At 45.8% G+C, this 26,604-nt stretch overlaps 2 protein-coding genes and 1 pseudogene across 3 annotated transcripts in view; 1 reads left to right on the top strand and 2 right to left on the bottom strand.

Moving 5' to 3' along the window:
- The window catches only part of RBM20 (RNA binding motif protein 20), a 191,062-nt gene that overhangs the window by 115,428 nt on the left and 49,030 nt on the right, over positions 1-26,604 (bottom strand). The window contains exon 1 of one of the 2 annotated variants that reach the window (XM_019646591.1): positions 6,293-6,735. The exons of the other annotated variant lie outside the window; for it this stretch is intronic. Coding sequence (XP_019502136.1) covers positions 6,293-6,420 — 128 coding nt within the window. The 5' untranslated portion in view covers positions 6,421-6,735. Of the gene's footprint in view, positions 1-6,292; positions 6,736-26,604 lie in introns of those variants that run through there. 2 annotated transcript variants of the gene reach the window in all.
- Positions 8,692-9,682, bottom strand: LOC109384896 (NADH dehydrogenase [ubiquinone] 1 alpha subcomplex subunit 5-like). Its single transcript, XM_019646594.1, is given in 1 exon segment — positions 8,692-9,682. A coding segment is annotated over 1 exon segment (351 nt). The 5' UTR covers positions 9,652-9,682; the 3' UTR covers positions 8,692-9,300.
- The window catches only part of LOC109384882 (eukaryotic translation initiation factor 4B pseudogene), a 39,671-nt pseudogene continuing 34,793 nt past the window's right edge, over positions 21,727-26,604 (top strand).

The raw sequence follows: 26,604 nt of genomic DNA, 5'->3' as shown, positions 1-26,604 counted from the left end.
TTATAACAGCTTCCAGTAAGGTCTGTGAGTCTTTCTAACAAATTATCTCATGAGTGTGGTCTTGGGAACCATGGAATTTGCAACTGGTGTCAGAAGTGAGGGTGGTCTTGGGGACCCCCAACTTTGTAGTCCATCTGTATTGTCATTTAATCCCCACATAAGCCCAGGAAAGTAGGTGTTGCTGTTCCTACTGCAGAGACAAGGAAACTGAGTAGCTTAGAGCGTCCATCACTTGACCATGATCCCCTGTCCAGTGGGCGGGGACTTAGGCTTAATCACCAAGCTGCAGCATCAGTGACACTCACCTGGGCACACAGTGCTCCTGCCGCCATCTGTTAGACCACATCTCAGGCCACCCTGAGAGCTGCTGTGGATGAGTGAATAGAGGACCTCGCTCAATGCTGTGCTTTAAACAGCAACCCGTGCCACGGGAGGGTGAGGGAGAGCTCAGAGAGTGCCTTAGTAGGACAAAAATACTACGCTGTACAGATGCTGCGTGGTGTTTTGACCTCACCATTCCATTCCACTCTGAGACAGGCCACCTAGGACAGAGACACTGCGGCAGCCCTGAAACCCAAACCTCAGCCCTTTCATGGTCAGAGTCACAGCAGCCCTTAGCAGCAGCAGTCTGGACAGCAGTGATGCAATGCCTCCCAGCACAGGACATTCCACCAAGAGGCCGGCTGAGGGACTGCGTCAGGCGAGCGGTGAGGAGGGTGTGCAGAGAGAGGGCTCAGGCCGGAGGGGGCAGATGGGCTGGCCAATGGCACATCTGCTCCCAGGCAGGGATGGCGTCAGCCACAGCACCACTGCCTGCCAAAATGGGGAGGGGCAGGAAGGAGGCTGCACACGCAGCAGATTCCCCCCCTTCCCCCCCCAACCCAGCATGGAGACCAAGCTGTGCCTGTCAATCCTGCCTCCTCTATCTCAGGAAACCTGGTGTGGGCAGTGCCCTCGGCCTCCTACACACATGCCACCCCAGCGATGTGCCATAAAAGTAGTTTTACAAAAGCATCCCCCAAACGGCTCTGTTGGCTCTGCAGACCCCAAAATACACAGCCAAGCAAGATGTCATACCTAAAATCCAGACTTAAGTGCTGTGTGTGTGTGTGTGTGTGTGTGTGTGTGTATCGGAGGTGCCAAAAATATGTATACAAGTGGACACTTTGGTCAACGTTGCTTAAGCAGTAGTTCGCCATAGTCAGAAGTGTATGGACACTGATGGTAACCACTTTGAGCACCTCTTGTAATTGCAGAAGTCAAACGTGATTTGTATTCATCTTTTGTTATCGGTATATATTGAGTATTACAATTTTAATACAGTTTTCCTTTCTTAAAATGTGTATATATTTTTTGGCACCATGCTTGTGTGTGTGTGTGTGTGTGTGTGTGTGTGTGTGTGTGTGTGTAAAGTCTGCTCCTATGCCACTGTTTTCTATTTATTTTATACATGTACACAAGAAAAGAAGAAAAATCTGGTCAATCAGGTTACCTTGCTTTGCTTTATCCTTCGGGTTCAAGAATCTAAAAAATACCTAGTCCTAAGGGACATAAAGCAAATAATTTGTTTTTATGGGGAAAGGTTTTTAACAGAAATAACTGAGAAACAGTATCCTCAATAATAGTAATGTGAATTACCATCTGGAGTTTTAAAAATACCCTTCAGGGAATAAACTCTGAAACAGGTGTTATTAACCTACAACCCTGCAGGAGTCCCTGGATGGGTTTCAGGATGTCCATAAAAACCATGAAATTGAAACTGTTTGCAAAATCATTCGGGTGTGCACTCCAGAGTAATTTTTCTGAGGTGGAAGTCCAAAGCTTTCATCAGCTCTTTAAAGGGATCTCTGACCCCAAAATGTTAGTTACTGGCACATTCGGAGCTGGCACATGCTCGGTCTCATCTCCACTCAAGACATCCTTGTGAATTAAGCAAGAGAAGAATGATTATCGCGCTGGGCAGAAGGGAAAGGGCAGTGACTGTCCCAGTTCACGGGGCGTTCCTCTCACTTAGCCGTTCGGTAACGGTGTATCACAGAGCCTCTCGCAGTAATGTGGTGGTCCACGGGTGTTGCTCCAACCCGAAGACTTAAACTTCTTGAGGACGGAGACTGGGTCTCATTCCCCGAACACCCAGCACGCGCTAGGTGTTGCAATCAGGGTCCAAGAGGTCAAGTTCCAGGGGCAGCAGGTGCCAGGCATCACCATAGGAAACTGGGCACACACAGAGTAGGTGCTTCATAAATGCTTTTAGGTGATAGCGATGAGCTTGTCTTCCTTGCCCACTGTTCTCGCTCCTCAGATGATTCACACGCAGCAAAAATATCTACTTTGGCTCCAGAGAAAGAATGTACCCTCTGTGCGTACCCTGCCGAAATGCCAGCCTGCCAGGAGGACAACAATATGACCCTGCACACCGGTGGCTGCAAGGGTGTCACTGGGCATCACAAGTTACAAGGCAGCTGTTCGGGAGTAGCCCAAGATTGAAGGAAGAACGCTGGGCCAGCTGAAAACATGACCCCTTCTCTCCACTCACAACTCTCAAGTGAGTCAATGCCCCCCCTCCCCCGCGTCCCAGAAACAGAACTGAGGGAATCCTGCTTCAGCAGTCTTGCAGAACAACAGGAAAAAAAAAAAAAAGGAGGAGGCCCCACAGGGCGGTGTTCGACTCCATCCTTCACAAAGAAGCGGCAATCGGCTGTAAAGCCACGTCAGCACCCAGCTCCCAGCTTTGAGCAATTTCGCCTTGAGCAGCTGGCAACCTGTGGGGACAGGTGTTGTACACACAGGAGTCGGGAATGATGAACTAATGCAGGTGCGGTTTCTTTGGGGGGGCGTGAACTGCTCTGGAAGGAGGCAGGGGTGGTGAACGTACAGCTCTATGAATGTACAAAAAAAACACCGAATTGTACACTTTAAAAGGGTGAACTTTAGAGCAGGTGGCATATCTCCCAACAAAGCTGTTACCAACCACTGAATACCCACCTCCTCTCTCACCGGGTCACTGGGAGGATACGGGAGCCAGCGGCTGCCTAGCCCCTTGTACCTGCCGGTACTTTGCCCCTTGTACCTACAGCTACTTTGCCGACGTTACTTACAGTAGGATTAGTCCCATCACCCTGTGCTCCAGGGTTCCCTGGGACGCAAAGGGAAGGATACAAACTGATCATAGTGATTGACTCTGGGGCAGGAGCTGAGATTGGCGGTGGGGAAAAAAAAAAAAGACCTTAGCTTTACATGTAATTTTTTTTTTTAAGATTTTATTGGGGAATTGGGGGAAGGGGAACAGCATTGGGGAATCGAGGAAGGGGAACAGACAGGTAGACAAATTGCTGTTTTGTTCTTCAGTCTAGTTGTGGAGGACGTCGCTTCACTGGCCCATGTTGGTGTGATCATTGCGCTCTTCCCGGGTGAGGCAGTCGGTAGCCGGTCATTGGTCGGCCGCTCACAGCAGCTCCCAGTAGCTCACACCAGCTGCCAGCCACTCACGTAGCTCAGGGCAGCCCACTGCAGCCCCGCTGCAGCCTATGCGGTCACCGGCGACTCACAGCAGCCCAGCTCCAGGTTGAGCTGTTGTTCATCATCTTAGCTGTAGAGGGCGAGCGTCACTGGCCCTCAATGTGGGATCCGAACCGAGGCCCTGCTGCTCTGAGCTGGCGTCCCAAGCGAGCTCTTAACCAGCTGAGCCACTCGGCCAGGCCCTTTATATGTAATGTTTTAATATTTTGAAACAGAATGTATTGTGTGATTAAAATTTAATTATTCAAATGCCTGCTCGTACGCTTGAAATACATCTTTCTAGTCATCATTTCAAATCCTCTGGCCTAACAACCACAATTAAATATCGATAGTAGCTAAGAGCCAGGAAATCACTGCCATCAAAAGAAAGTCACTGGTAATACAATTAACTTCGTTGTCAAACTACAGGTCCCCACCCCCCAAAAAAAAATACAAAACAAAAGTTAACCAAAGGCAGAGAGAAAGGGTAACAGCCAGAGGTAGGGCAAAGGGGGGCACCCAGCAGGGGAGCCCCCCTCCCCAACGAAGAAGAGACAGAACTGCCCCTGCCATACGCCTCCTTCCCAGGTCTGAGTCTCGGGGTGCACTTCCCCCTGAGACTGTGAGACTACTCTGTGCCCAGCCTCATGCACTCGGGCTGCAGGTGAAGTGGGGAGGGGAACTCTCTGCAATCAATTGCCTTAATCTGTTTATCACACCTATTTTTAGGCCTCCGTTTTATAGCTTGTGAAGCGAGCAGGTGCAGGGAGATCCAAACGCCCGGCTACGTTAAGATGTTTCGCGAGAAGGAGGAAGACGCTTGCACAAGCAAAACCAGAGTGGAAGCCACAGGCTGCTTTTGAAGATGATACCAATTAGGGAGGCTGCCGAAGATCTTGCTGATTTGCCCTTTGGTCAAGTGAAAAGGCATGGTCTGTGCAGCCGTGAATTACTGCTGGGAGGACTCTGCCTGGGCGGACCCAAACGTGGACGTGGACACACACAAGCCTCTCCTGTCCTGGCAGAGTTTGCTGGAGCCCACGGGAAACGGCGTTCACAGGAGCAAGCGCTCTCACTGCCCACCCCAAGCTGATCAGGAGAAGGCAGCCACGGCTCTAACAGCAGGCTCGGCCCTCATCAGAAAGAGTCCAGGTTGGACATTTCTCCGTTCACTCAGCAAACAGATGAGGCACCTGTACATGCCGGGCATGGTTCTGGGTGCAGGAGATTTGTTCAGCGGGAAATAAAACAATTCCCTTCTCAGGGAAATGATATTCCAGTACAAGAAGACCGAAAGATGTATAATGTGTCAGGCAATGGTAAGTGCTCAGAGGAAAACTAAAAAAGGAAAAAGAGGCAGAGAGTGATGGGGAGGCTGCCGCGTGACACAAGGGCCACGGAAGCCTCCGGACAAGGTGGCAATTGAGCAGGTACCTGCACGAGCAAAGGCATGAACCCTACAGGCATCTGGAAGGAAAAGGCTCTGGACAGCAAGAGCAAAGGCCCTGGGACGCCTGAGGAGAAGCAAGATACCCAAGGGCACAGTGTCAGGGAGAGGACAGCAATGAAAGAAGGTGTGAAGGTAAAGGCCACAGAGGGCCGTACAGGCAAGACCTCTGGGTTCATTTCTGAGTAATGTGGGAAGGGTCGGGGGGCAAGGGGAGGGGTCAAGCAAAAGAGAGAAATCACTGGACGTGCATTTACAAGGTCACTCTGGCTGCTGTGGGAGAGGTGGGAAGAATGGGACTGTGTCTGGGTGAAAGGCCACGGTGGCCTGGTCCTGGTAAGGGCAGAGGAGGTGGTGAGAAGGAGGAGAGTGTGACTGTGTTGTCAGGTCAAGCTGGTAGGATCTGCTGACAGAGTGGCTGCAGGGAGAGAGAAAGAGGGGAGTCCAGGGTGGCTCTAAGGCTTTGGGTCTGAGTACATGACAAGCGTGAAGGATGTGCTGCAAGCTGTGGACTCAGCAGTGGATACGAGAGAGTTTCACTTTTCCAGAAAAGTGACGGTGCTGTGAGGTCCAGGGCACTCCCATCTGCTGGTGGCAGCGTGAACACAGGGTCCCCCAACATTGTGCCCAAACTCCTTGGCGTCAAAGAAACAGCCCTGATGACTCCACTAGGAACAAAATAGGCTCGTCCATGCAGTGATTGGAAAGGTGGGCTCCAGAGAAAGGCAGAACCCTTCCACACATAGTCCCATTAAATACTCAGGGGGTACATATTCTCTTCATTTACAGGTGAAGAAACTAAGATAAAGATGACAGTGCTGGATGAAGTATCTAACTTGGAAAAAAAATACACATAGGAGGAGCTCTAATAATCTGGGATGGGAAAGGCCTTTCCAGACAACACACACAACTCAGAAGCCATAAAGAAAAAGACAGACAAATGTGGTTCATAACAATGTAAAATGTCTGCCTGACCAAAGATGAGCAAAGACAAAACCTAAAACTATGCACACACGCCCAAGAGACAAAAACAAAAGCAAACCCAATCACAAACAAGACTACACACAACACCTAGGAGAAAACTGCTTACAATACCTACAGCATGGGGTTGAGATCTATAATGCACAAAGAACTTTTCAAATCAATAAAAGACAAACAACCTTTACTTTTCACGTTTTTAAAAAGTAAAAACTATGAGTGTCAACTAACACACAGAGCAATTCGAGACCCCTGGGAAGACGAGACCACACCAGCAATTCGAGACCACACCAGCTTTCAGAGACACGCACAGGAGCGAGGACCTCATGCTTTTCACTTTGGGGATTAGAAAAATTGAAGAGCACTCACCTTTGGTGTCGGTGAGAGGGTGGGAAACGCTCTACTCTGCGGGGGGGAGTGTCAGTCCGGCCTCCTTGGAACATGATTTGGCAGAATCTATGAAAATGTTTCGTGTGTATGTCCCATGACTCAGTCATTCTATTAGCAGCTTCCACCTACAGATATATCTCCACACGTAAGCAAGAAAACACAGCAAGCTTAGTCACTGCAGCAGCGTTATAACAGAAAAAGACATGACAATAACAACTCAATGTCCATCCACACAAGGTTGTTTACACAAATTATTCACGCTGTCATATTTTACAAAGTCTTTAATAAGAATGAACTTGAACTATATGGACTAGCATCAAAGACCTCAAAACCACTGATAAAAAGTTATAGAACAATACATGCACATAATATATTATTCTGTGTTAAAAAACAAATTATAGGGGCAGCCGGTTAGCTCACTTGGTTAGAATGCAGTGATAACACCAAGGTTGCCAGTTTGATCCACACATGGGCCACTGAGCTGCGCCCTCCACAACTAGACTGAAACAACTACTTGACTTGGAGCTGATGGGTCCTGGAAAACCACACTGTTCCCTACTAATTAAAAAAAAAATTATAAATGTATATACATATATAAATATATATATGGCTGGAAATGCAAAGCAAAAGGGCTGGAAGTATATACCCCAAGCTGTTCAAGGCAGTTAGACTTTTGGAGAGAAGATTCAAATTGGGCAGGGGTGAAGAAGAATGGAGCCCTCCACTTATTACTCAGTACTTCCAAGGAAACACTAAGGTGTTTGATGTTTATAATTATGAATGTGTATATTGCTTATAAAATTGAAAATGTTTTAAAAATTAGAGGATGTTTGTGATACTTTGTATGCAAACTCTTTTAATCACACGTGACAGACACCTAAACCAAAGTCACTGAAACCAGTATAGGTGGCTCCTGTGCTTGGGAAGCCAGGGTGGCACTGGCCCCAGGCCCCGCTGCACGCAGGGGCTGAAACAACATGGCTGAGCCTGTCTCCTACCCCACCTCCCACTCTGCTTGTCTCAGCTTCTTTTCAGTCTCAAAAGATATCACCACACGGCAGAAGAGGGCTGCCTGAAGCCCCGGACACATATCCTCTCTGCGAGCAGCCCTATTGCAAAGGAACCGTTTCTCTTCATTTGTTTTAGTCCCAGGGGAAATGCCAATTAGGGTTACTTGACAAGGGTGCTTCTCCTTCACTCAGTGAGTGGGGCCAGGGCCATGGAGTACTTTGGGTCACCCGCCCACTCCAGCTAATCGAGGAAGACCCCGTTCCTGATTCCATGATCGACAGCCCCACTAGGTCCATGTGGAATGGGTAAGGAGTATCCCCAAAGGAGCCCAAACCAGAGGAAGAGGAACGTGAAAGTGTGACAGGCAAACCAAGCAGCAGACAACACAATCCACGACAGACCAGAAATGAGCAAGACCTGAAGTTACTGCCCCATGTCACACAGCTAGTCAATGGCCAGGGGACGCTGATCTCAGTAGGCCCTGTGTATCTGTGAAGTGGGTACTGGGGGCCTGTCATCCAAAAACTCAGGTAAACCCAGCACATTCCTTCAAGTTCCCCCCAGACTATCACCCTTGGAACCAATGAAATTTGCACTGATAGAATTTTGCAAGAGGGACGGAGCTGAAGGGCAAAATGGGGCAGTAGAAAGTTTGTGAGATATGAAAGAGAAAGACAAGATGGGGCCCGACAGTACTTCCAAAGAATAGGAAAATATGAGGGTGTCGTGACCTAAACATGAAGACTGTTCCTGTAGGCCCTTCACCAACTTCATCATCTATTAAACACCTTGTTTTGCATTGTAGTAGGAGCTATGTAGAGAATGGGGCAGGCATCTCACAGCTCTGTCCTCACAAGTCTACAATTATCGATGGACACAGGAGACTGTCACAGGATATGCACACAAGAAAAAACATGGCATCAGTACAGCCACCCAACTTTTTTTTTTAATATTTACTTAGCTTTTAATTTACAGCTCTATAAGGGGAGAAATACATTGGAAAAAATACAGTTATTTTTTCATTCTGAAAGATACTGCTTTGCCACGAGAAATAACAAGATAGACACACACACACCCCCAAAAGTAGTCTTTTTGAAGGTAAGAAATACCAAATTTAACAGACTATTTAGAAATGATAGGGAGCTAGGAAGAAAAGGTGAAAACACATGAGAAGTAATTTTATTTTTGTTTAACCTTAAGTTTGTCAACTGTTTCTTTTCTTGAACAAAATTGATCATTTGATACCCAGCTGCACTCATATTGGAAACTTAGTGAAAATTACTTAGTGATTCCATTTTTAAGTTATAAGTATATGAAGATGTTTTAAATATAAGTCTATCTGTATGCCTGATCACTTTAGAAACTTCTAATATCCTCTCTTTTATAAAAATTTTCTATCCTGATGTAGTTTGGTTAATCAAGAAAACTGGCTAAGTGCCACAAAGCTATGAGACAAAAAAAGTTTTTCCAACTACCACTATAAATAAGAAATATTTCAAATACCAATTTCCTCAATGAACTGTACAGTGAACTCTTAATTTAATAGTTTTCACTGTTACTACTTCACTTTAAACAATTGCCCATATAAGCAATAATAATAATAATAATGTACCTTTTCTGGGATTTTTAGAATGAAAAACGCTAAATGATGGGTTGAAGATACTAAAACTATTTCAGGCTTCAAACATGGCCTCTGTATTGAAATCTACAGGAAATTTTTCCAATTAACTTCCAAATCTTCCCATAAAATCTGTTTAAAAAATATGTCACCTTTGTAATAACTTGAATGAATGCTTTACAAACCAAAAACTAATTCATAAGTTCCTATTACATAATCATCAATTTTAACAAGTCTCCTAAATATGTTCTATATCAATTTTCTTGATTATAAGATGTCAATAATATGGAAAGATTTTTGATATAACAGAACATTTAATTACATTATTTTCTTGTTAACACACGTCATTTAATCATGATTATATTGGCCATTTCCACTGGTTGGCAGGAGGCTCTTCCACTAAAGGCTCCCATGGTTTCCACTGAATCATTTTTCTTGCCAGACTTAGTTCATTTTCAGCCTGAAGAATCACCTCTTCTATGTGGCCACCCTGAAGTTGGTCTTCTAATCTTTAAACATCTGATTCCACTTTCACCATATCCAGCTTGTCATTTGTAATCTGTTCTGTATACTTTCTGCATGCTGCATTTTTAGGGATTTGCTCAAGAACATCAAGAATCTTTGTGTACAATATTCTTAGCCTCTCATGTGGACTGTCACACACAGCTAATCCCACAAGGCCAGTGGTCTTCTTCAGCACGCCCGCCATGACAGCCCAACTTTTCTTTATGCAGAATCCAAACACATAAGGAAAACAACTCAGTCAATAGATGCTTAAAAATATAATTACAGGAAGGGTAACAGGCACAGTCGTAAATTCAAATTTTCCACATTGTTTATTCCTTTTACTCCACACTCCAGCCATTTATTCAACAAATATTTGGCTACTCAAACGCCCACTGCCTTCTGAAACCCAGACCACTCTTGGGCTCTCATTCTAAATGAGGACATAATCTACATCTGGTGGTATTGAATCAATCAGATTACCCCAATCCCAAACCATACCCTTTCAATGGTGGTTGAATATATCAAGGTAAACAATGCATTTTTTAATTATGTTGGCTGTAGCATAATTAAGATTGTCTTCACCCAGGCGCATAGAGCAAGAGAAGCCAGGCCCTGCGGTGCTCCAGCATGGGGTGGCAGCAGCAGTCCTTGCTCTTTTTTTTTTTTTTAATTTATTAGATGATGATGGTTAGTAAAATTACATAGGTTTCAAGTGTACAATTCTGTAATACATCATCTATATATCACATTGTGTACTTGCCACCCAGAGTCAGTTCTCCTTCCATCACCATATATTTGACCCCATTTGCCCTCTTCTACCACCCCCTCCCGCCTTACCGGCAGTGTTAGCTCTTCTTCATGGAAGGAAACGAACCTTGCCTCGGATCAAGGGATCTGGGACCTGCTCAGAAGGTGGTTGCCATCCCTAACCATCCACCTCTCCATTATTAGGAAAGGGGAAAGACAGACACTTCCACACAGAGGATGCCGAAACTACTTAGTACTAGTCTTTCTGAAGCTGGGCAACCAGCAATACGTACTCCATTCTTCATCACTTACATCCTATACCTTTTACAAATAAAGAACGTGAGACTTCCCGAGACAATTTTGCTTCAAGTCAATGGGAGAACTAAGCACATAGTGAAAAGCTTGTGTACAGACTTCCAGTACTCTCCCTTACCCAGGCCTTTTCCTCAGGCACACAGGAGAATTACACTTCTGGGCCCTCTTGTGTAATAGTTAGGTGGGCCCCTGTGATTAGATCTGGCCAAAGGGCTATGAGGAGCCATGATGCCATCTCCAGGCTGAAGTCCTTAAGTGCTGGTGTGAGACCCTTCAGGGCTCTTTTTTCCTTGTTTCGGTGACCAAAGCCACATGCTCTAGTCAGTGCAGCTATAAGATGGTGGAACCTCTGTCCACCTGGGTCCCTGAGGGACTCGTAGGAGCAGCCCCTCCAACGTTTGAACCGCCAATCTGTGTAAGACACGTGAATGAGTGAGAAATAAATTTTCATTGCCTTGTCTATTATGACAATAAAAAAGCTCTGAGTCTAGCAGAAGGCTAAGACATGTACAGAAATAAGTGAAATACGACAAAGGCAGTCTGACATTGGCCTGGCCTGTCAAAAGTACTCCACCGACATCTGGTGAAGGAGTGAACGAATGACTGACATAGAAGTGGAGTGGATAGTATGATGATGGAGGCTCAGACTAGGAAACGCTTCCATTGGGAGTTCATCATTAAAGGGTGACGGAGCAGAAGACATATGAATATTAACAACATAAATACTGAAAAAAAATCTGATAAGTAACTGAAACTTTCTTCAAGTTCATCTGGGAAAGTACCTACAACAAGGGTAACCCCTTTTCTGTGAGTCACCGCTCCACTGGGAATCTGAAGCCCAGGTGACGACTCAAGCCAGCTGGAACCTCCACCCTGAGCTACTAGAAAATGATTATTCTCCCTCCTCACTGAGAAGTATGTTGAAGATGGACCATGTGGCCCCTCCTCTAGAATTCCATGGGACTCCCCAGCCTGGCACTCTGTGTGCTGTCCCCACTGGTGGCTCACCTTGGCCACAGGCCAACCAAAGCTCCAAGTGGCTATCCGGGTGCATCAGCTCTGTCAGTGGCCAGCAACTGCTCTCATCAGCAGGTCATTCAACAAACCTGGTGGCAAAAGTTCCTCAAGTAATGAGATCTTCCAGGGGTTCCTCGGGTTGGCAGCTCTTGTAGTCCTCAGTGTCTTCCCCTCCGGCAGCTCCTGGGCGCCCGGATGGCCAGGTGGCTAACTCAGCATGCCCAGAAGCCCTGCAAAGCACCACTTCAGAGAGACCGTACTAAGCTAGCCCTCTCTGTTGCAACAATGGTACTGGCGACATCTGCCAACAAACTTCTCCTTTACAAAAACCCTCTCATTGCCCTCTAAGGACTGCAGACATGGTTACATTTCTAGCTGCCTGGCATGGGCAAGACCCAGGGTCACGAGCCTCATGAATCAGAGGGGTCTCCTACTGTCCTTCAATCCTAAGTGTGCCAAGGCCCAAGTGTCTACACAGTGGACTTGGCAGCGTCTCAGACTCCCTTCCCACACCCCATCTGCAGGGTCGGGAGCACCTCCGGACTCTAACCTCCGGCACAGGCCTGCCTCACCCAGGTCCTCACAGCCGGTGGGGAAGCTTCAGCCTCACTTGGGCTTCCATATATTCCTGGGGTTACGATCCAGCGGGACAGGCGTCTTCTCAGAATTAATGCATCTCAATGTCATCAGTAGTCACAAGGAAGTGTTTCTTACTGCTACCAACCATCCTAACGAGACAGCCCTCAGTGAGCTAGAAAATGCACTGCCACAGGAGTACGGAACCCTGGATTCTGGCTCCAGACTTGCCACTCAGGTAGCCGGGAAACCGGAAAAAGGAGCCTCCTCCCTGAGTCTCGGCTCCTCCACCTGTAAACTGGCGTTAGATCTGCCCTAACTTTAGGGGATAGTTGTGAAGCTGACATTACTCTTTCAAACCACTCTACAAAGCTGAGCAGTAGCAGTTTAGTTACTCTTTAATTTGCAATACATGCATATATTTAATTTATTTTTATTAAATGTATTTATTAAATGTATTTATTAAATTTATTAAATTTAAGAAATCCCTATTGAGATCATACATGCTCAGACTGCAGTACTAAATTATTAAACAGCTACCCCTTTAGGATACAAAGTGTCACAGGGACAAGGAGAGGTTTGAGGCCTGGTCCGTTCCTGAGTGACTTACCCTTGCCAGGGTTATAATAAAATTTAATCTTGCTGCACCAAAATTGAGAGTGGAGAGGACTCAGGATATCATCCAAGCCATGTCCCTCACTGAACAGACAGGGAAACTGAAGCCCAGAAAGGTTAATAACCAACAACAGCTATGGTGCTAGCTAATACTTACGGTGTGTTACTCTGTGCTGGAGACCAAGTGTCCAGACTCCTTGGACGGGACTATTTCTATGGGCAAATATAGAAATCCACTTCTTTGCATCTGTTCTGTTAGTCTAGCCTCTATAGCAACTGCTTATTTTTTATGATTCTCACACTGAGAGTCCTGAAGAGCAAAGAGAAAAGAAGAGCAAGAATTGAGACAGTGGGAAGAACAAAAGAACACTATAGGAGGCAGAGAGGAGACACGCAAAATATGGAAGCCAAAGTGAGGGAGCCCTAAAACGACTGACAACCATTGAAGTTACCCTAGAGAGGGCAGAACAGATATATGTGCTATATAGGTAGATGTGCTGGGGAAGTACAGAAAAGACAAAAGACTGTTTCTGTCCAACAGAAACATATATTTGAGTCCAGGTGAAAAAAGTATATCCTGTGACATAACAGAAGGGTAATTATTGAGGTCTCTAGAACAGCTTTTATTACCCTCAATCAATAAAGACTGAAAATTCTAGAAAGTGTTGTCATGACATGCTTGGACTATTATAGTAGCTACTAAATTGCAGTAGCCTTTCGTTTAAAAGAACCATCTCTGTTCATGGTTACTACTATTATCACAACACACACACACACACACACACACACACACACACACACACTCACGTCCTCATCTGTGGTCTTTGGACCTTTGGGTTCAGGGACACTGATAAGAGCCTCCCTCCCAAGTCACTCCTTGGAAAACCTGGGTGCCCCTTCCAGGGGTGGCATCTCAAGACAACCTTTCTAGGTGGGTGCTTTTTTGTTTCCCAAGCAATGACAGTCCCAGCAGCCTGTGGCCCCAGTGTCACCTGTCCTCCTCCACATTCTAGGATCTGAGGTTCACACAGAACCTGTCCTCCAGGTTTGGGTTCTGCCCCCCACTTCTCCTGTGCCAGGAGTCCAGAGCAGGTGGCAGATCCTGACCAAGTGGATGTCCAACTGGGAGCCTAGCCAGTGGGGTGCCCAGTCTCCACAGCAGGCTTTGGGGAAAGGAAGCCCCACTCATTCACCCCCAAAGGGGGGGAGAGAAGGATGGGCCGGCCTCTCTTCAAGAAACTGCACTGTCCCAAATGTGAGCATCTCCCTCCCTCCTCAGTCCTCTCCCTCCTGGGGAGGAGGGCTAAGATGGGGCTGGGCGGGTTGGCTGGGAAGCAGAGAACTTATGGTGAAAAAGCATCCATCTCAGGAGACCCAACAAGGCAGCCCCAATATTCAGCTGTTCTCCAAATGTAGAACTGGAGGCACCAGAAAATGGCGGATAACAGTATTTATCTCGTAGGGTTTTAGTGAAGATGAAATGGGAGAAAGTGTGGGAAGCACTTAGGTCAGCGTTGAGCAGGCAGCATGTGCCACGGAAGTGTTGGCATTACAGTCATCATCATTTGGATGGAGTCTTGCTTACATTTCCAGATTATTGGGGAACATCCTGCTCAGCACGACCACCAACCTGTTGTGCTAAGCCTCAAACACAAAGAATGTTCAGTATGGTCATAGTCTAGCCACTGGAATCTGTTTTCACTGGTCAGCACAAATGTAGTAAGAGATTGGTCGAATTCCGTGGTTTTCCCACTTCCTGCTCTTTAACAATGAACTCTTTCTTCATATGGAATACCAGGTGAAGGCTAAATAAAATGTAATACTGATGTGATTGAAACAGGTCTGGGAGATGTGGGGTGGGGTCCTAGAGCGGGCCCCCCCTCACCCTACCCCTCCCCTTTGCAGCAGCACCTGGGGATCCAAGGGACACAAGTTAAAAAGCAAAATGGGGGTGACTGGTTAGCTCAGTTGGTCAGAGTGTGGTGCTGCTAACACCAAGGCTGCCAGTTTGATCCCCGCACGGGCCACTGTGAGCTGCGCACTCCCTAAAAGAGTCAACTATGCCATTGTAGCATGAAAGCAATGTGTAACCAATGACCATGGCTGTTCCCAATAAAATTTTTAAAAAAAAAGGCAAACTGGCTGAATGGATCAAACAGTACATTCTCTTAATCTCAAATGGGTTTTGACTTTGTTCTACTTTGGGCCTTATAATTTTTGAAATTAGAATTTATCTTTAAAATTATGTTTAGGATTTGCCAAGGCCTTTGGTTAAAGCATTTCTGCCCACAGATGGAAAAATAAGAGGTGGCCCTCACCCCCACCCCATCAACGCCAGGGCAGAAATTTCCATGAGCAGAGGGACTGAGGGAAGCTGGCTAGAGTGGGGCTTTCCCAGTTCCTCCAGCAGGTTTGCCCTCTGGGAGGCAGGCATCCAGCAGAATGCCAGGATCACCCCCTGGTTCTTTTACTTTTGACCAGGGCATTTAAATCCTGGCCATTTCACAAGCAGCAGGAAAGCTTTAGTGGTGCCACCATGCACAGCGGGGGTGAGATGTCAACAAGGGTTTAGAGGCCAAAGCTATTTATCTTACACTGAACTTGACCCCACATCAGAAGAAAGACAGCCCTGTCCTGATTCAAAGGCAAACTGCAGCTTTGGCCAAAAGCAACACATTTCTGATGTGCTTAGTGGAGAGCCAGAGGAGCATTTAAAACAGGAAAAACAAAGAAACACGACAATGGATAGCCAAGGACTTACAATGACATCAGATCCCATCAGTGTCTCTGTAAAATTGAATGCCAGGCCCGGATTACCCCCAAGTTTACAAACACCTACTGAATGTTTTTGCCACAAATAGTACTACCCACTCTCTGCCATGTTCACTCCCGGCTATTTCTCGATCTGTGCTAACATTTCTGTGACTGCCCTGCAGGAATAGAAACGCCAGAGCCCCAACTCCGCAAGCTTCCTACCAGAGCCAAAAGAAGCTACTCCTTTTTTTAAAGTGATGACAAATGGAGAAGAGTTTTCTTTAAAAAATTTTGTTTATTGTTTCTTTTTTCTCCCCAATGACAAAAATAATTCCTACTGGTTGCAGAAACTCAAGTTCAGAGCTATTAAGACTGAAAAAGTTAAAAAATCTTCTGAAACTCAGCCTTCGGCAATAGTCGCTATGGATAATTTAAGAAACAAGAGTTTCATTTCACTTATTCTCTAGCAAAAAAAAAACAAAAACAAAAAAAACCAATGGAACCTGCATATTGAAATAGATACCAGTAAAGAAACGGGATATTAGTTTTATAGCGTATGCAACAAAATTAAAATGCTCAAAAACAGCGCTTTACCCATACAGTACTTACAACTTTGAAATTAGTTGAAAAGAAATGTATCTAAATAAAAGGTCACTAGGATGGTCCTCACAAATTCATATTCAGCAAAGAAAAGAAAGCTGATTAATGTCTAGTTAGTTAGTCTGGAAATTCAAAAGCTGAAAACTCATTTAAACTGAATGACCAAGTAGCCAATACATACCATAGGACCAGCTACTTAACTGCGGAGCTCAGTGCAAAATGAAAACGTGAAGCCCTTTGTTCAAAAAGTGTTAAGAATTTCAAAACAGCAAGGAGAGAGCTTAAACCCAGCACTGTCCTTCTAAGCATGAAGCCTGTGTGACAGCACAGGTCACAGGCCAGTGAGGCCGATGAAGCTGCCCCTCCTATATATACATTAATTTCACCACATGACTACCAAGTGTTTGCTTTGTACTTTTAAGGCTTCAGATCTATCATGTTTGCCTTTAAGACCATTCATTCTGTTTTCTAAACTTGTTCAGCTTTCTCTAAGGAATAAATTGGCAGAATGAGAAGAGGGCCAGGAAAAACGTTTTAAAAAAACAGTATATTTTTAGCTTGACCTTGATTAAGTGGTATGTTTGCTGATGTATTTTCCAGTTGAAATTAATTGGCTATGCAGCTAGTATTGTAGAAATGCAAAACATTCAAGAATAAAGTCTTAAGCCCCATTTCACATCCAAAAGATCTACATCTGAGATTATTTACAGTGCGAGAGTTTTCTAGGATAAATTTTGTAATAAGCTTTCTATTTTCTTAAATAACAAAATATGTGCTTTCTTCCCTATACTCCAATAAGTTGTCACTAAATAGACTTCCCTTAAAAGCAAAGAAAAAGAAAACCTTATCACTTGGCAGATCAAACTGTATAAAATTAAGAATTCTCTTCAGCCTCTTTAAAGTGCAGCAGGTTCATTTTACGACAAAAAAAAAAATCGCTACATAAAGTAGCCTTCCAAGTGCCTCCCTGGATCATTGAAACGTATTTCCGTGTTTAACATAAGCTGGGTTATGTATAAGAATAGCGTGATCTTTAATAGATGAGAAGAATACCAAGAATTCCTTCTAAGCTGCTATAAAAGGTTTGCAAAACCAACAAAAGGCCTGGACCACATTCCTTGGCAATTATCAGTATGAGGAGGAGGCAGAGAAAGAGGGGGAAAGTGGTTTCTAAGAGGCCTCGATGATAACCAAACCTCTTCCATTAGGAGAAACAGCTGCAGAATCTCTTCTCTCTGAAGCAAAGGACAGTCACTTTTGTTCTGAGGTTCACCCCTCTGACAGACAAGCTGAATACATCGTCCTGAAATTCCCCCCTCTCTCAGCCCAGGAGAGACCACAACAGCTCTCTACACCCAAGCCCACATTCAGAGAGCTCCAAATTTTTCCAGTTCAAAGAGTTCCAAATTTTTCTCAAATACAAAAAAACCATCAAATTCCCAATTTCAGGCACTGGTGGTACCAACATTGACAGCCTTTCCCCAAACCTCCACCTTCTCCCCAGCCAGCATGTCCCACTCAGCTGTCCACTGGGCTTTTTTAAGTTTTCTACGCTCTAACGGCACACAATCCAGGTCAGCTCTTGTTTGCAACTACTCAGTTCCAGACCCAAATGAAACATTTCTAAAGGAAGACAAGAGCTATCACGCTACCACTTGAATCTCCTCCCTTCGGGCCTACCTCTTAACAACACCCTGGATACATTATAGAAGCCAGTGGTCCATTGAAATGTATTTAATAAATACTAAAACAATCCTTACTATAAGTCAAAGAATTGAACATAAATTCACTGTTAGGAAGAACAAATTTAAATAACAAAATATAATACCTATTATAATAGTAAAACCTAAACATGCAATTACCATACGACCCAACAATTGCACTCTTGGGCATTTATCCCAGAGAAATGAAAACATGTTCACCCGAAACCCTGCACACAAATGTTCACAGCAGCCTTATTTGTAATAGCTAAAAATTGGGGAAAGCCTAGCTATCCTTCAATAGATAAAGGGTTAAACAAATGGTGGTTACATATATACCGTGGAATACTATTCAGCAAGAAAAAGGAATTAACTATTGACACTCAACGCCTTGGGGTAAGTCTCCAGGAAATTATGCTGAGTGAATGAAGCGAATCCCAAAAGGTGGCAAAATGTATGACTCTATAGAACATTTTTTAAAGGACAAAATTTTAGAAACAGAGAACAGATTAGTCATTGCCAGGAGGTACTGGGAAAAGGAAGTGTGTGGGTGAAGTGATAGCAGGGCAACGGGGCGGGTGGATGTTTGTGATGATGGAACTGGTCAGTATCTTGACTGTGGTTGTGCAAACACAAACCTACACATGTACTAAAAGTGTACAGACGTAAGCGCGCACACACAAAAGTCAGCACACTCAACACCGGGGAATCCGAATAAGAGGTGGATTGTTTCAATGTTAATATCCCAGTTGTGATACTGTATTACAGTTTTGCAAAATGTTACATTGGGGGAAACCTGACAAATGGAACATGAGGTATTATTTCTTACACCTGCATCTGAATCCACAATGATCTCAACAAAAAATTTCAGTGACAAGAGCAGTAAGCCAACAAAAATATCTCAAACTGGTAAGACTTATTTATTTAACAAACACTTATATGGTGTTTACTAATTGCCAGGTAACATTTTAAGCACTTAAACATCAACTCATTGACTCCACCTAATAGCCACATACAGCGTATGCAACTATTATTCCCATTTTACAGGTGGAGAAACTGAAGCACAGAGAGGTGAAATAACTTGTCCAAAGGACACACAGCAAGTAAGTTAACGACAGAATCCGATTCCAAGCCAGGCAATCTAGAGCCAGAACTCTCCCCTCGGAGATCTCGGCATTTCACCCTTGAAGGCAGAGGGCTGCCAAGTAGACTAGACCCTCAATCCTGACGGTGGCTCTTCTAGAAGATTCCCAGAATGCACACCAAAAGTAAGACAAATCCTTCAGATCATAAAGCCAACCATAAACGTCACGTGCTGTCAACTTTTCAGGAAGTAGACAGACTTACTGGATTCTAATGTAAAAACCTTCTCCTGGGTGTGAGGGTGAACACTTTTAACACTAAGGAGCAACTCGCCAGAGAGTAACATGTGCTCTTCCTTTCGTCACCTTTGCCAGCAGAGGCTGGAAAACAGAAGAACTGGCCACATTTGGGAACACATGTCAGAGGGGAAGGGCGAGGAACCCTAAACAGCACCGTACATCTGGGAGCAGATGAAAGGGGAAGCTGAGACAATACCATGTAATCGTGTCACGCTTCACACACCCCTGCCCCAGCTCTCATGCAGTCCCACCGCCTTATCACCAGACCGCCGTATCTTTTCCGGCAGTCTCGGAATAGCCTTCATTAGCTCCTTTCCTTATCAGCTTCAAACCCACAGGCTCTTACAAAGGCTGGCCAATGTGTGCCCTGGGGATTGAAACCCACAACCTATGTGGCATTCCAAAGTTGCGGGCCTATAGCAAGGTAATCTGGCCTAGAAGATTTTCAGATTATCAAGTGGGGAGGCAAGAATGTCACGGCCCTGTGGGTGGACATGGGGACATTCATCAAAAAGACAGCTACCATGAAACCAAAGTCTCCCTTTCCCACTAGAAGAGTGCAGAGCTGGGGTACATGCGTCTGCGTGTGTCTGCGGGCATGCATGTGTACACACCAAAACTATTTTAGCAGAGAAATCACTTCCTAAGATTCAGTGCTAGACAAGTCCAAGGAGCGTTAGACCTCAGCTTTTCATAAGACAAACTCTCAACCAGAGGGCACTGCAACTTAACAATAATCATGAGAGCTCTGGCTCACAGTTTCTGCTGGCTAAATGATGCAAACAGTATGTTACCCATGGCCCAAGCTAATATGATGCACCATTCAAAAAATAAGGGAGTGGGTACCAGGGAATAGGGGCCACAACTATTACAAGCATACCTCGAAGATATTACAGGTTTCATGCCAGGCCTCCACAATACAGTGAATATTGCAATAAAGCGAGTTGGAATCTCTTTGCTGGTGGAGGATGTTGCCTTCAATTTGTAAAAACAAAAACCAAAACAAACAAAAAAACGCAACATCTGTGAAGTGCAATAAAGTGAGGTACACCTGTAGTTTCTAAAGCAGGAGCTTGTAGAGATTCTCAGTTAAGCCTTGGCACATCTATTGATGAAAACTAAGCCCAACTATGAATTCTGGGCTGGAAGAAACTAGGCAGCAATAAAGTTCTTCACATTCTGTCATTTTGAGAACGAAACGTGGGGAATGAAGTTGGGAATGGTCAGCAGGAAAATGGAGTCTAGTTCAATCTGTCACAGATAGCCCACGATGACTCAGGTCCATGGGTCAGTTTTCACATTGAAAGAGCATTTCCTTTGCAACAATGCACTGAAAAGCTCTGCTCCCAGATAAGACAGCCTCTTCCATTGCCCTCCCTCCATCCATCCTCCACTTCCCACGTTGGCTACTGGCATGAAAATATGTGAATCTGTGTCAACCACCCTGTGAAAGGGAGGCCACAGACACAAGAACATCAGTGGACATGGCGAGGAAGAGGGATAGAAAGACCCTGGGTCCCTGAAGACCCCGCTGAGCCACTGAACCAACCTTGGGCCACCTGCCTCCACACTTCTTGTTTAGTAGATGATAAATGTCCTGGTTTAAGCCACAGTTTGCTGGGTTTTCTGTTGGCAGCCAAACGTTTCTTCACTGTACAACTCCCCCATAATGATTTTGCTCAACAACTGTATGACAGTTGCCAGTGTCACTTTTCCTAACTGTCCCAAGGCTGAAACTTGGATGAAACCTGTAGGTCTCTTTGTCCTGGTATCTAAGTCTGAAGCCCCCCAGTAACAGAATGTAGCACCTATAAACCGAGTCTGCCCTGTCACCTGGAAATCCGGGGCGGGTGCCAAAGGCACAGCAGATAAGCACAAAGGCATGGAGGGGGGTGGGCAGGAGGAGGAAGCGAGGGAGGAGAAAGGATAAGAGAGAAAAGAGACATAGGAAATATGTGCCCTTTAAGAATGTGCATTTTTTTTAAGGGATGCCCTCACGCTTTTCAAAATCAGCATGCTCTGAGTAAGAAGCCACTATGTGCCTGATCTCCGTCATCACATGGCTCTAGAAAGGCTAAATCCCATCAGTGGAGCCCCTTGGCCACATGGTGCAGACGTGTGAATGACAGATGGGCTTCTTGCATTGCCTGTGCATGACTTGGCGAGGCAAAGCATATTTTACATTAGCTTAGGTCCTGACATTCTATCATGTTCCCTGTCAAGAAGCCAAGTAGTTCTTGGAACCCTGCACACCAAGTGACATATAACAGAACCCTAGCAAACAGGATGGCACTTTGCCAAATGTCCTTAAAGGCTCCTCGTATCTCTCCCACCTACACTGGTCTGGCCGGCAGGCTGGACTAGGAGCAGAAGCCTGTTAAAGAAAGGTCACCATCCTTTGCCGACATCTAAGGTACTTTTCAAGGAGGCAGTGTTACAAGGTGGAGGCTATTTGAAATCAGGTTGCCTTTAGCCATCTGTATCACTGAGTCAGGATCTAAAAGTGGGACAGAGCAGGCAGCCCGGGCTGTTGATGGAGCATGGCCGAAGGCTGAGGGGATGGCCGTCAAAATGACACCTTCCCGTTCCAGCCACAAGCTATCTTCAGTGAATCTTCTCCTGCCACCCTACGGGACACTCTGTCAGGCTGTAAGGGGAGAACCTCAAATGCCACCTCACATGACACCGTCCGGAATGCCTGTGGCCCGGCGGCTGAAGTGTCTGTGCCCTCCTCGCCGGGTGTCAACGCTCTCGCAAGGACGCCCGGTACTCGCAGACAGGCAGGATTCCTACCAGACCACTGCCAGAGAGGGCAACTCCTGGTGAGGACGGTGAGAAGGTTGGCGCTTCTCTCGAGAGCTTTCTTCTCTGCTTCCCCCCGCCACCAGCGCTGCCATTCGAAGTCTCTTCTGTAGTTACTAGACGCCTGCTGTATGCTCAGAGCTACACAGGGCATTGTGGGGTGGTGTTGGGTAATAGAAGGCAAATTCTCTGCCTTTAGGGCATGCAGTATCTGGGCCTTTTTATTTTAATGTGAGGGCATCAAGGCAACTATTGACTGTGTGGTGGTATGGGAGATACATTGATAGGAGTTCAGAGGAAGGAGGCCACAGGAGAAAGCGATGGTCAGGGAAGACTTCTCGGAGGAAGTGGGAAGTGAGCAAAAGCTTCAGGGAGGGGTGAGGGCCAGATAGGGAGGAAACAGAGGGGAAAGGTGATGGCAGAAGTGTGATGGTTATAAGGGACAAGATGGGCTCAGAGACTAGGAAACAGCATGGGTGACATCCAAGGTGTAGTGGGAAGTGAACCCACAGAGACAGGAAGTCCCGCCCATGAGGTTAGCTGCGTGGCAAGCTACCAAACAACACGTTGTCTTTCTGCCCATGAATACCTGTATTCCCAACACCTGGCGAGTGCCTAAATCATGGTCAGCACTCGATAAATACTGACGAGTGGGCGAATAAAAATTATTAAGCACCGTTAGCCATGCTGGAGGCGCCAACCCAAACATGAAACAATACTTAAAGGCAGGGAGTGCCAACTTAAATGGCCACAGAGCCAAGGCAGGTCATAGAAGTCTAGCTGCCCAGGAGGAGTGATGAGGAGCAGAGGGGACCCCTGAAGAATAGATGCCCCATCTTCAGGGGGGACAGTCCCTACCTGACAGCAGCCCAGTGCTGCCACCAAGGTCCTTGAGCCCAGTGTTGCTAGATCTTATGATTGGTATTTGAAATCCCCCAATTTTTAAATGATAGACTTGAATTAAAAGCAAAAATACATCATTTGGAGCCATATTCAGCCTGTTAGCAATCTTTGGCTGCCAGGATACATTTTTTAGTTCAAGAAGTTTATACTCTAAATAAGTCCCCCTCAGAAAACAAATCTCTGGTGACAGAGGTGAGAATGGGGTTTCCTTTGGGGGTTAGGGGCCTAGGGACTAGGAGGAGTATAGAGAACCTTTCAAGAGGCTGAAAATGTCCCATATTTTGATCAGGGTGGTGGCTACAAGAGTGAGGACATATTTAAACCTTCACTGAGCTGCAAACCTAAAAGTAGTCCACTTTACCATATGTAGGATAGAACTCCATTCTAAAAGTAAAATGGTAAGTAAATGGAGTCCACAGAAGCTGGATAAAGCCCTCTCTAGAGTGTGCTTTCAGCAGAGCTGCTTCTCCCTCCTAAAGTGCGCTGCTGGCCCTCTGCCTTTGCACCCTGCTGTTCCCCTAGTTAACATCTAGAAGAGGTGGACCAGGCAGCACATCCTCCAGGAAGCCTCTTCTGCCCCACCTAGTGCAGGTCTGAGCTTGGCCCATCTGGTGCTCTGAGACACAGCCCAGTGACTGCCAGCTTCACCTGGCCCAGCACTCATCACCTCCTTGGCTGCCTCCCTGGGAGCTCCTGAGGCCTTGGGGACACGGACCGGAGCACACAGTGGGCATCCAGTAGGTGTCTGACAGGCCGGCTCATCCACCCGCTGGCAATCAGCAAATGGACGGATGCCTTCCAGCCCACCCCAGCTCGATTTTCCTAGAAGAGAATGAGCAGAGAATCGGGAAACATGAGATCTAAAGAAAAACGCCAGAGGATGAGCTGCATCCTGAGTGAGAAGCTGTGGGGCTGAGGGGGGAGGAGGGGATATGAAGAAACATGTGCATGAAAGGGTTTAAAATGGGATTCTCTTGCAACCAGCTGTGGTGACTTGCTACTGAGAGGGAGGAAGTGAGTGTGTATACTTAAACCACATCCCTGGTTAAAACAACTCTAGGCCAATGGTGCTCAAACTTGAGTGGACATCAGAATCACTGGAGGGTTTGTTAAAACCAGATTCCTGGGCCCACCCCAGAGATCCAGATCATAGTTCTGGAACGGGGCCTGCCTGGGAATTTTCACTCCTAACAAGCTCCCAGAGGCAGATGCTGCTGGGCTGGGGACGACCCTGTGAGTAGCACTAGACCAGACGAGACCACAACTAGGAAGCTGTACAAAGCATCACAGAGCATCGGTCTTCTTTCATTTGCTCATTTAACAAACCTTTATTCGGTCTCCACCACGTGCAAAGCTGTATAAATGATGCAGACATAACTAGAACCCGTAGCTATGTTCTCTCACCTTTAGTCACCAGAAAATGGATTGCTACTCCTCAGTGCCCTTCATAGGATTTGCTGTTGAAGCAGAAAAGGACACCACCTTTCAGCCACTTCCCACTGCTCAAATGGGCTCAAGTTCAAACTCCTGACTGAGAATAAAGATTTCAAGGTCCACTCCCATCAGTGAACTCATATCATCTGTTTCCCCAAATGTCTCCAATTAAATGAGCCATTTCCCGGGTTGCCCTTCCATACATCCACCTCCTTCTTTTAACCACAAGAGGAGTTGGTTGGTGTTTTTTGTACTCGGAGCCAGGCAAGGGGCAGATGAATTTCCCTGGATACCAAGCCAGCAAAGGGTCTCCAGGAGAGTCAGAGGGTGAAGGCAGCTTTCCAGCAGACAGGCAAGCACACGGCTCTGAAATAGCACACTGTGCTTGTCCCAGGCAGGAGCTGCGTTCTAACATATTCAGTTACGAGTGAGTGCCTGGGCATTAAATCTAAATGGCCCACGATATGGAATGTTCGGGCAGCATGCACTTGGATTATTTATGCCCTCTGCACCTGCGGAAGCTGAGATTTAATTATTTATTTTGTGTTAAATTTCCAATCCTGGGCTTCCAGTCTGCAGATGAATCAAGTATCTCGGTGGAACTGCGGGGGGACTTTTTCATCACAACTCAGCAGGGGCCAGAAAAGTTAGCAATTTCAGAGCCCCGGGATATCATCTCACTCTCGAAGGATGTCCTAAGAAATTCAATCATGTGTGGAGAGTTGTAAAAAGCCCTTTGAAGAGACGGCACCTGCAAAATTCAATTCTGTCCTCTCAATGAAAATGTAACTCAAGAGGCAAAGGCACAGCCTTTGAACCACGGGCGTGATGCTCCGCTGGTCAGGCTTTCCTGACATATGTCTGACTCCCTGCAGGGGGCCACTGGCCAGATTTACTCTGATTCCCTGGGTAGAACATTTCTCAGATTTGTAGGAACATCCAGGTTAAACACTAGTCAGCTTCTCGTGATGTCTGATTAAAATGCAATACTAAAGTATGTTCTAACAGGACGAGTTCCCCTCTTAGAGTAAGATCCAGTGTGCCACTGTTGAAAGGCCTATGGCTTAGAAACTACTAGTTGAACCCAAAGCATCATGAGCCCTTCACTTCAAGCAGAGCTACTCAGAATTCAAACCTCAGCTCTTCTCCCATCTCTCTCTTCCTGCATCCAATCTCCCGTTGCAATGAAATGGTTAGATTCCACTTTGCCATATTATCCTCTGTTGCGAGAATATCACCTTTCATATATAATTCTGGAAGGTTTTCAAGGCCCAGCACTAATTTACCTACTGCTTCATCACAGTCCCCTTTCCTTTAAAAGTGTCTACTCAAGCTTCTAACATAAGGGCCAACCCAGCCCAACCAAGATGGCAGTGCCTGGGAATGCAACAACTCCATTAATAGGACCAGGACAAAAAGGTTCTACATCTTGGATAGCAGAATCATCTTCTTTTTTGAGGACCAAGGCTGCCTTTTGGTTTGGGTTTCATCCCTTGGTTCTCCCAGTGCACAGAAAGTTGCCTGTTTCACATGCTCCTGCATTTTGGCGTCATTGGGATATCTGTGATTACGATGGTGTTTTGTACAAGGCAGGTGCTCAATAAATAACTGTTGAATGAATGACTCTCTACCAGAAAACACCCACCCTGAGGATCAGGTAGAAGAGCATAGGAAAGTCATAAAGCTGTCAAACCACACAGGTGGGGGTTGATTCTGTTGACCCAGTTGCTGAAAAGTAACTTGAGAAATTTAAATTTGAGACAAATATTATCACTGGTTCATTCTCTTTTACCAATTAAATGATTAAAGACCATATAAAAGCAAAGTCAGTTTACAAGAGTAAGGATAATCGTCAGTTGATAATACCTTACCAAAAACTCCACAGTACTGTAATCTAAACCATAAGTGATTAGTATGTTGAAAACATTTTTATATAGCCTGATAATCTTATACACATGTTGCCACTTTTAATGGGTCACAAGACATGCAGTAAAATATTTTATTAAACATTTGACAAAAATAGAATAAACATCAACAATTATATATACAAGCAAAACCCTCATGTTCCTTGATACTTTGTAAGGAAATAATGTGCCATTTAATATGAGAGTTTCGGGCCGGCCGAGTGGCGCGATGGTTAAGAGCTCGCTTGGGATGCCGGAGGGCCCCGGTTCGGATCCCACATATGAGGGCCAGTGACGCTGCCCTCCGCAGCTGAGATGCTGGACGGCAGCTCAACCTGGAGCTGGGCTGCCATGGGTCGCCGGCGACGGCGTGGGCTGCAGTCCCTGTGGTAGTGGGTTGCCATGG

Source organism: Hipposideros armiger, unplaced genomic scaffold (genome assembly GCF_001890085.2).
Source record: "Hipposideros armiger isolate ML-2016 unplaced genomic scaffold, ASM189008v1 scaffold_105, whole genome shotgun sequence".
NCBI classification, from domain to species: domain Eukaryota; kingdom Metazoa; phylum Chordata; class Mammalia; order Chiroptera; family Hipposideridae; genus Hipposideros; species Hipposideros armiger.
The sequence above is the reverse complement of the archived record's forward strand: the minus strand, read 5'-3'. Positions and strand labels throughout refer to the sequence as shown.